At 34.7% G+C, this 11,253-nt stretch overlaps 1 protein-coding gene across 1 annotated transcript; it reads right to left on the bottom strand.

Annotated features, from left to right (window-relative positions):
• Positions 1-447: 447 nt before the first annotated feature.
• LOC140757951 (heat shock protein 68) lies at positions 448-5,738 on the bottom strand. Its single transcript, XM_073093869.1, has 7 exons — positions 5,600-5,738; positions 4,192-4,378; positions 3,112-3,993; positions 2,275-2,544; positions 2,016-2,117; positions 1,502-1,729; positions 448-1,117 (listed from the first exon to the last, which is right to left on the bottom strand). The coding sequence occupies exons 2-7, from the start codon at positions 4,360-4,362 to the stop codon at positions 878-880; spliced, it is 1,893 nt and encodes a 630-aa protein (XP_072949970.1). The 5' UTR covers positions 4,363-4,378; positions 5,600-5,738; the 3' UTR covers positions 448-877.
• Positions 5,739-11,253: the final 5,515 nt, after the last annotated feature.

Genomic DNA, 11,253 nt, shown 5'->3' on the forward strand with positions numbered 1-11,253 from the left:
CTAGTTTTAAAGTTAAAGTTATTTTTTTTATTTCTAAAGAAATAATTTATGCACTATTACCTACATTGACTGTGAAAGATGTGTATTATAATAAAAATATTTGTTGTATAGTGGCATGTAGACGTTGTGACTAACTGAATTAATTTCAAATATCTTAAAATATATTTTTATAATTTTCGTTACCTTATAGCACGCGAGTAGACTAGGAACACCAAAAAGTAATTTTTAAATGCTCGACATGTTGTTATATTTTTGGAATAAATGATTTTGTACCATATTGAGTGTTATTATTTTTAATTCAATACACATAGTTATTTTTGTAAGAATTTTAAAAACTATCAAGTACTGTTAAAATGTTTACCAAACACAAGTTATTTAATAAAAAATATAGCACTGTGAAAGAAGTGAGATTTTTTTTAAATTTAATTATGAGAGAGTACGCACGAAGCAAAAAGAAAAATATAAACATTAACTTTTATTAACATAAACAATTTACATATATTTTTTCTGCATGAATACTTTCAGTGCTGTTTATAATGCGTTTTATTGGCTAAGAATAAATGAGCTGTAATAAAAAGGGCATGATGTTTTCGTTGTGTGATGTGGCGTCGCCACTTCCTCAAATGGATATTGTAAGCGAAAGTTTTATGCAATAGCTCTGACTGAAATTCATATGCGTGGTTATACAAGATAAAACGCAGAATAAGTGTGATCTTTCAAATATAGCTGCTATAATGTTAAAGTAGATTAACTAGTCGTACAGTAGTAGCTACACTAATAAAAATATAAGCAACAGTTGCCGAACTCTACGCAGAAGTCATCTTCAAGCGGCAACAGATTCGAATTGTGGTCTATTTAAGTTCATTAATTGATCCATTTAATCAACTTCTTCGACTCTTGGCCCACCGCTATCATTCCTCCCACAGCTGGGCCCACCGGCACCATGTAGCTTCATCATAGCAGATTGGCAGGCCGCCTGAGCAGCCTTCAAATGCTGGTCCAACTCGGACTTAGAAGCGTCCAGGTTCAACTCGAGCCAACGAAGTTGATTGTTGCACTCCGTGATTACCTCGTTTTTTTCACGTTCTGTCAGCCTGTTGCCGGCGTTTTCAACAGCCTGTGTAAAAAAATTGTTAGCGAAAATGATTTGATGGATAAGGCAAGAGCTGCTGAATAATTAAATTAAGATTTTTGCGTGTATGTTTAAAATACTCGTTTTTATCAGTCCAATAATGTCAACTGATTACTGTATGTTATCTACTTCATCACGAATAAACCAGTATGCATTACATGTTTTATGATAATTTGTAGCTATTAACATGGCACCTGTTAATGCTTTACGATACTGCGTAGAGTTCTACCTCCCTGATATAAAATACACAGTAATAATATTGTCCACGTGCGTGAGTCCCTGGGAGCGTATTAAGATGAAATAAGAAAATCACTTAGAAAGCAAAAATATAACAATGAGTTTTCAAGGGTATTTTAATGCAGTGCTTACCGCTTTACATCCAAACAGATACGCTTCCAACTGGTTCCTAGATTCGACCCTCTGTTTGGCCACATCATCCTCAGCTTTAAACTTCTCAGCGTCATGGAGCATCTTCTCTATGTCCTTCTTGTTGAGACGCCCCTTATCGTTTGATATGGTTATGCGTTCGGAGCGACCTGTGCTTCGGTCTTCTGCGCTGACGTTTAGAATACCGTTTGCGTCTATGTCGAAAGTGACCTGGAAATACGAATACATATAGATTAGCGTAGAGAAATTTAAGAGAATAGATGTAGGTAGACGATAGCTGTTGGGCAAGATAATATCAAGTGTCAAGGTGCATGCTCCCACGTCCTAAGCCGGCTTCTCCATTATTAGAAGATAGCGACGGATATACTATGGTTGTATTTGGCTCCATCTTTAAAAAATGCAGCAACGCAAATGTTATTGCTCTGTCTATAATATCATCCTCTCAAAATGAGAAAGCATATGGTCAACAAGATTAAATAATGGTAAATTAACCTACTTCTATTTGCGGCACTCCTCTCGGCGCTGGCGGTATACCGGTAAGATTGAAAGTTCCCAATAAATTATTATCCTTCGTCATGGCTCTTTCACCCTCGAAGACCTACGCAGGAATATAGAAGTTTACTATGAGTTACGAATGGAACACGTTTAATGCATGTCATAGAAGACCTATCTTAACGGAAATGGATTACAAAAGCGAGTAAGTATGATGTGCAATAGAAATATGTATCACATACAGGATAATTTATCATATTTACTTGAATTGTAACAGCTGGTTGATTATCGGCGTAGGTGGTAAAGATTTTCTTTTGCGCTATTGGTATTCTAGTGTTCCTTTCGACTAGTTTTGTCATCACACCTCCAGCTGTCTCTATTCCGAGAGACAATGGAGTGATGTCCACCAAGAGAACGTCTTGAATGCGGGTGTCCTTTGATCCGCTAAGGATAGCTGCTTGCACAGCTGCTCCGTATGCGACTGCTTCGTCAGGGTTTATGGAGAGGTTCAAGGTCTTGCCACTGAAAAAATCCTGTTGAAACAAATTTATTATCTGCTCGTATTAAACATTCTTTATACATATATCTTCTGTCAAACACCTAAAGGAACTTATTTGGATCTTGTCTACTGATTCCCTTAACAAAGCTGAAAAATCAATTGTGTTTTTTTTTATAATATAAGAGTAGCAGATGAGCATGCAGTCCACCTGTTGGCCAGTGGCTACTGCCGCCCATGGACATCTGTAATTAACCCCAGATAGGATTAGATATTCCTACCTGACAGACGGCTACAGATGCGCCGCTACCCCTGAGGACTAAGCTGGAACGCTTCGGAAAAGTATGTCTCCCTTACCACACCCTTTAAACCAGAATACAGCAGCGCTTAACACTGCTGTTATGAGGTAGAAATAGGTAAGGTGGTCGTGCCGCCGGAGTCGAACCACAAAGGGTTCTACCACCTTCACGATCTTGGGTAATCAAAATTCAATAAAAAAATCCATTGGAATATAGAGATAAAATAAGGATATTGTGGAAGAGCTGGATTTAATCAGAAAGTCTAGACTAAGACGAAGTTGATACTTGCAAATTAATTATCGTACCTGTAGCAACCTTTGAACTTTTGGTATTCTAGTTGATCCACCAACCATGACAACATCGTGTATTTCTCTGGTATTCAAACCAGCGTCTTTTAATGCTTTCTCAACTGGCCCAAGAGTCTGTCTGAATAAATCCGAACACAATTCTTCAAAACGTGCTCTAGTAATCTTGGAGTAAAAATCGATACCTTCAAATAATGCGTCTATTTCCAAACTAGCTTCCGTGCTAGAAGAGAGCGTTCTTTTAGCTCTTTCACAAGCAGTTCGAAGTCTCCTTACTGCTTTAGGATTACTTTTAATATTCTTCTTATATTTTCTGTCGAACTCTTGGCAAAAATGATCAACCATCCTCGAGTCGAAGTCTTCGCCACCCAAATGTGTGTCTCCTGATGTCGACCTCACCTCGAAAAGAGACCCTTCTGCTATTTGTAATATTGATACGTCGAAAGTTCCGCCACCAAGGTCAAAGATTAGAACATTTTTATCGCCTTTCAAGTCTTTATCGAGACCATAAGCTAAAGCAGCAGCTGTTGGTTCATTAATAATTCTCAGGACGTTCAAAGCTGCTATTGCCCCTGCATCTTTCGTAGCTTGACGTTGAGCATCATTAAAGTATGCGGGAACGGTTATAACAGCGTCTTTTACTGTTCCTCCCAAAAATGTCTCAGCAGTTTCTTTCATTTTTGTTAGGACCATTGACGAGATTTCTTCAGGTGAAAATCGTTTCTTTTGTCCCTTGTATTCCACTACGATCTTTGGTTTACCACCGTCAGATATAACTTCAAATGGCCAGTGTTTCAAATCTTGTTGGACTTTGGGATCGTCGAATTTTCGTCCAATCAAACGTTTTGCATCGAACACAGTATTTTTCGGGTTCATGGCTACCTGAAATGATATAACGCATGGTTGAACACGGCCTGACCTACATGAATTTACTATACAATACAAGCAGAATAGACAATTTTATGCATCAAAGTTCATATGAATGGGCTAGGTAAGCGATCGTAATAAAAGGTTTTAAAATAACCATAATATTTGAGGAAGTGGATGTGTTAGCAGACCTATATCATAACTTTATCTTACCTGGTTCTTAGCAGCGTCACCGATAAGTCTCTCAGAGTCGGTGAACGCTACGTATGAGGGAGTTGTCCTGTTCCCCTGGTCGTTGGCGATGATCTCCACCTTGCCGTGCTGGAACACACCCACGCAGGAGTACGTCGTGCCGAGGTCTATGCCCACTGCTGGGATCCCCATTGTTCACGATTGGGTTCTGAAGTTATACCGGTGTTTTATTAGTTTTAAAGTGCTATTTTTTTGTAGTTCTATTGCGCAAGACCCGCCCCTGCACGTATTTTTCTTTTAAGGTTAATGTTCGTGAACCTACTACCATTATGTTTTGGCTCTATGTGGAAAGATCTCTATACCTTACCTAGTCAAAGAGGCTTACCTATAAGTAAGCTAGAATCTCAAGGTTTACTTTGTATTTGTGATCCGTTTTAGGTAAGATCTTATCTTGTTGGAGTTGATTACAGGTGCCCGTAGATTAATTCAGCATGAATAAATTTATTTAGGGTCGAGGCCGAAGCTTTTAATTCAGTTTTGATAACTACAATTTTACAAAAAACGGACCAAGCATGAAATTCAAAATTTGATATTATTATGCATTTATTACAAATTAAGAATTTATTACAAATAAATGGTTATGCCTATATGTATCTTGACGGAATTATTTAAAAACGAAAGTAGGTCCAAGAATGATCTTATTTAATCTTCCTAATTATGAAGTTATGTTTAACGGTCCCTGCGTAAAAGTAATAAAGAAAAAAATGAAGATAATTGTTACTTATTTCTTGTGTAAATACGTAATATAATCAGTATTCCACGTTTCCAGCGGAATTTAGGGGCCCTTCAGTTATTTATTGGAATCTATCTATTTACATTCGTTAGCTATCTAATAATTCAACGGCGGGAGTAGGAACGAGATTTATTAAGGTTCTCTTAACAAGATTTAAAAGTTTTTGAATGAATGAATCTTTGTTTAATAATCTTAATAGTTTAATCTATTAAAGATCAGAATTTAATTTTATTTAAATATATATGAATGTGTTTTAGAAATATTTTAGTATTTTTAGACAGTACGGCAATGTAATCTACGGCTCTAAAATGGTCCACAGCATATGTTATAGGTTCATTCTTAGCTAAATTATAATGGATTTCTGTCAACTTGAAGATACTAACAGATGAGTGAACTTCGTGCTGCTGCGAAGTTCAACTCCTTTAAATTAATCTTTGATGACTAAAATAGGTTACAAAGGTGAAAAGAAAGTAATAATACTTTTGCTTATGATTGTGAAAAAAATTACATCCCAGAAAAGAGGGAAAGCTTAACGAAAACTATGAACTATGAATGTAAATTAGAGAACATAAAGTATCTCCTATTAATATAATACGTGTAAGAATTACAAATACTTGGAGTTAAAACACAACATACCCACTACACAAAGGAAAAACAAATTAACGTGACGCTGAAGCACTTTCCCTATTTCCACGAAACCTTTTTGCGTACACGTTAAATCCTTTTCCTAGAAAGACCGCACCGTCTATTGAATATTACCGTACTGACTACTGTACTGTACTATACTGTACCTACTGCATTATGCTTCAATGTGACATCATAGAAGCAGTACCAGTGATCACTAGGCACGGTGGTTTCGTAACATTTTGCGTTACACACAAAAGCGGAATTCATTTTGAATATGGAATATGTCGAGTATAGGTATATTTGTTTACTTAGGAGAGAAGGATTTTCAAAGTGTAGTTTGTAAAAATATGCATGAAAATAAGCCTGAAAAAGATTTTGTGTGTTGGCCTGAATATTTTAGTCAATTTCATCCGCTACGAAACATCCAATTAATTTGCAATTTTGCTGGATTACACTAAGAAGCGAAGATGTGTAGAAAGATTAATTTAAAAAAAGCTTCTTTTCACGGGTTGTCTGTAAGTACTGATGAATAAATGATCTAATGTTACTCTTATTTATGGTTAACAACCTACTTCTTGAAAGTTAAAACAATACTGAATACTCGTTTCTTTTTAGTTCATATTCGAAATCCTCTGTTACTCGTAAATAACAAATTTTACCTCTAATCTGTTATTTGCCTACTTCTAATAAGTAATGAGATTATCAAAGAAAATACAGCTACATTTCTGTTTCTCACGTTGTTCAAACATAGCGCAAAAATATCAGCTTACTCTACAAAACATCAGGTGCATTTTGAAACAGGAGGATTTTTCTTTCACTCTTTAAAAAGATTCTATTTCGCAGTTTCCTCGATGCTTTTTTTAAATGTCAGTAGAGAAGAAATAATAAACACAGTTTGGAAAATCCAAAAGTGCACGACTCATAATGCTCATTTAATTATGAAATATAAAAAAAAAAAAAAAAAAAAAATGAAGCGAAAAAAATTTTTCGATCGTAAAAAAAAAACTTAAGTCGTTCAAAATTAATTGCCGAAAAAACAGCTGTAGTAGGAAGAAGGTACTGCACAAGCGCCCCTGGTGGAATAAATGTACATAATATCTATAGATATAGTCTTGTAGCTTTCGTTTTTTATTAATTGCAATTAAACGACACTGAATTAATTAATCATTCGCATTCAGTGACCTACAATCGTCGATTAGAATTAAAAAAAAAAAAATAACTCAAATGATGGATTTTTTCACAAGTTACAGTGTTTTCAGGTTTCACACATGACGGACAGGAAATTTTTTTGACCTATTTTGGTGTTTTTTTCCAATTCTATTGCAGTAAATCAATTTTTAAAAAGTATGGAATTAATCTCCATTAAATTATCTCGACAATAGTATGCAAAATATCTTGATTCCGTGAACTATCAAGGCTATAATAATAAAAATAGCCGCCAAAATGAAGCGAAAAAAATTTTTCGATCGTAAAGCACTCTCTGATGCTTCGCATCATGAGTCGTGCAATACTTATTTTTTATTTGTTCAACACATTTAGGTGTCTTCTTGACGATCAAAATGTTATTTCATTTTCTTTTAAAAGAAATAACGATTGTTCAGAAAATTATTTAACTACTCTAATTTTAATATTGAACTGTTTTATACCATTGAACCCTTATATTCGTGGTAATTTTCGATAATTTAATGCTAGTCGATTTTATAGAATTAACAGCGCTCGGATACAAATATAAATTAATGTTCAATGAAGCGCTTTTAATTCCATGTGCGTTTCGAAAATTATAGTAAAAATATATTAGTCATTTTAACATATAATAAAAACAAAAAAAATCATAATAAAGTGCAGTAGTAAAGTGCATTTTATAGAAGAATTAGCAGATATGTTACCAAATGTACCGGTGTCTTCTGTCTGTCAAATGTATACCAACCAATAAATTGTGATGTAGGACTTCCAATACGAACAAATATAGTAAGTAATTACATACTAAAGCTTTCGTTTTTTACGCGCATAGACGTAAATTATATGCACAGCCTCTGCATCTCAGAGGGTTGTGACTTGTGTCTTAGAACGCTCTGATACGAAGAGAGTTCCGGGTTCGTGATATAACTGTACACGGGCTTATGGTCCAGCAGTAGTGTATTAATGGGCTCTACTCTATTTATAAGCATTAAAACCAGCAGGTAATTTTAAACTCTACAGCTTATGTTGAATATGTGCCAAATATATACGAAGCTGCCTTATCAAATATCAAGCCTATTGAATTAAATTCGTCATTCAGCGTAACATTGATTATAAATCCCTGTATTTAACAAAGCTTTCATCTCGTTACGTGGAAGCGACAAACCGCACTTCCAATTTCCAATTTTATTGTACTTCATTAATTATTTCTTCCACGAACCGAACTACTTTTAAGTAGAAATGATACCGAACTTTGCGGTTTAAACCAATATAATGCCTATTTCATAGTACCTATAGTAGAAAAAATGATTTTTCAGGGCACCCGCTGCTTAAGGGCGGGATTGTTTAAATTGAAATTTTGAGATTTGAAAGTTTGTGATTTTAATTATTAGTCTAGTGATGATTTAAAATGAGAAGGATTTTTTCACTCGGGTCTAAGTCAAATCCAGGAGTAGATTTTTACCTGAGGTCGGCCACAAATATTTTGCTACCTCGCCTCTGATAAGTATGTGTCCTTTCTTACACCTTTCAAACTAGAACGTTTAACACTAAAGTTATATGGCAGAAAAATAGGTGTAGCGGTAGTGTTTCAGAAGTTGAATCACAAAGGGTTGTACAAACTCTATTATACGCGTCTAACACAGTACACAGTTTGTTCGTTACTAGGGAAGATAGTAAAATGTTATTAAAAATATAATAGAAAGAGCTTTAAACACAAGCTGCTGATCAAGCACTGCTATACTACCTAAATATTACCGATGTAGTATAAGTGAGTATAAGGTATAAGATCCGACAGCCAATAAAAACGGAAGCAATGCTTGCTCGTTGTACGATCGATTTTCGATAGCCGTTAGGACGGAGTGCGACCATTTTATTGGACGACGAGACTCTTATGAACATAAACATAAGTAGGTCGTGGACATACTTTACACGGTTATATATTATTTATAGTCCGCGCCAAACTGCTAGTCTGCTATGAAGTTGTTGCGAGCAGTTGTAGTCATAGAATTTGCTATGGCGACGCGACTTATTACTATATTCAGAGCTGACTAGCAGTTTCGCGCGGACTATACCTACATATATACAAAAAAATATACCACAAAAGATGGGATTTAGTGTAAGACATCTACAGACTTTAATCTTTTAAGATCTAGTGCGAAATAATGAGAAACCTCTGCGACAATAAAAGCAATTTAGCTTTAGTTTTTTTTTATATAAAGTAAAGATAGAAAGAAATAGAATAGAAAGAAGAAGATAGAATAGAAAGATAGAAAGTTTATAAAGTTATTTTATCCATTATATAGTTTTACTTACTTACCAAAATCAATTTAATATCACCAATACGCCTATTGGAAAACACATGATAATTATAAAGTCATGCTTTTTTATTTCTCGTTGCCAATAATTTTGCTAATGACAATTTCAATTTGATTTATGTCGTATTATGCATATTTTATAATATTTACCACCAGTAGTTATTGACCTATCAAACTATCAGAATATTAAAAGTACTAAAATACATGCCTGGTTGGGGATAAATCCCAAAATAAATCTTCTTATATATAAAATTCACGTGTCACAAGTTAGTTACCTACTCCTCTGAAAAGGCTATACCGATTTTCACCAAATTTTATATGCATATTCAGTAGGTCTGACAATCGGCTACTATCTATTTTTCATTCCCTAAGGGCTCGAACACAAAACTGCGATGCGACGCGATGCGAATTCGCAACGCAGAAAATTGCGATGCGAATTGCTGCGATGCGATATCGTGCGGCGTAGCGTCTCTCAGGGTGACCAACAACAACAACCACTGTGCGATGCGAATCAATTCGCAAGTTCTTGCGATGCGTCGAGGGAGCTCGCAGATTTTTGCGATGCGACGTCGCATCGCAGTTTTGTGTACGAACCCTAAGTGATAAGAGTTGTTCACCCTTAACATTTTTTTATATGGCTACACAACGTTTGCCGGGTCAGCTAGTTTTAGGTATATCAAATAGATATGCTACGCACTTCGTCTATACATTTATTTGCCCAAATAAAATTATAATAGGATTAAAACTTACGCACAGATGTACAAATAAATAGTAATTTATTCATAACAATAATTTCCGATGTACCCACCTATCAATCGATATAGTAAACAAACAATTTTGTTCTTGAAATATAATAACAGTAAATATATTATAATAATATAAGTTTTCAAAACAAACAACAACAAAATTAATACGTAACCAAGTTATAATTTATGGGAAAGTAACCAGCTGTGTAAGTGTAAGTATCGATTGACTCGAATTCATAACATCCAAACTTTTCAAATAACCAAATATAATTTATCACAACGTATAAGTTATATTTAATTTTTAATGTGTTAAGAACTCTTTAGGATTGACTTGAAAAGCACATCTGGTTTATAATAATAGCAGTGTTAAGCCATTTGTTTGAGTTTCATCATATTCAAATTTGACCTTAAGTAATAAACAAGTTCCTAAAAATTACACATGATGCATAATCGATGCTATTCGGTATTTAGCTGCAATATTTTCATGTCCTCGTGTTTCGCAATAGCTGGATAAGACTATGCTACGACTCTACATCACTCATTTAATGCGGATATGTGCGTAAACTATGTATAACATAACTTTAAAGTATGCAATTAGGTTCAAACCAGCAATCCCAACTTTGTCGCGTAGAGGCTATATTTCCTAATCGGAAAACAGTTTAAGCGCAAACTACTGAACAAGGTCTGCGAGCGCGTCACTAACTTTAAGTTTACACACATTTTAAACTTGTTAGTACGATGCATCGTGGCTTGAGAAAACTTCCTTCCTTATTAATACTAAGCTTTCTACACGCTTTGCTTCACATTAGCTTATGTGTGTTCTCATTAGAGGATTAGAATTTACAAAATGTTTTCGTGACGACAAAATTGTAATAGTCTGAAATATGTCGTAAGGCACATGTAGCGTAGTAATTCCTCGGACCTTGGTTACAATTCATGAGTGGGACTTATGGCTATTTTCATGAACGTCCATAAGTAATTATTAGAAAATTAATGGTCCTCTGGAAAATTATCAAATTTCGAACTTTAGTAGGCAAATATTGGCTAACATTGATTACTACTAACAGGCGTGAAACATTAACAATTAGTTTTACATTAATATATTATCTCAGATCTTCTTTTCCTTTTTACGCTTGACGTCTAGTAATTGTTTTACTGAGTGTGACAAAACAAAAAAACTAAACAAATTCTTACGTCCACGACATTTCATACGATGTTTCTTAACACTGTTAGAACCGCATAATAACAGAGTAAAATCACTTTACATCGACAGTTCAACACTACACTAATATATTTTCTTAAGTAAGTACACGGAAGACTAATGAAGTGGGAAACACTTCTTGTTGTACTATAGTTTCTAAGTTTTCTTCTCATTGTAAGCATTTCTTTTGATATTTTCTCCTTTTTTGCTTCTAAATTAGGC

This window comes from Epargyreus clarus, unplaced genomic scaffold, assembly GCF_041222505.1.
Source record: "Epargyreus clarus isolate Ecla_fem2 unplaced genomic scaffold, WU_Ecla_fem_2.2 ptg000005l, whole genome shotgun sequence".
NCBI lineage: Eukaryota > Metazoa > Arthropoda > Insecta > Lepidoptera > Hesperiidae > Epargyreus > Epargyreus clarus.

Bases quoted from the DNA above. Each gene is read 5' to 3' on its own strand.
- LOC140757951 (XM_073093869.1), bottom strand. From the start codon at position 4,362: ATGGGGATCCCAGCAGTGGGCATAGACCTCGGCACGACGTACTCCTGC. The intron at 2,545-3,111 runs GTACGATAATTA...TTGTTTCAACAG, and splicing joins AAGTTCAAAGGTTGCTACAG to GATTTTTTCAGTGGCAAGAC. The intron at 1,730-2,015 runs GTAGGTTAATTT...TCGTATTTCCAG, and splicing joins GAGGAGTGCCGCAAATAGAA to GTCACTTTCGACATAGACGC.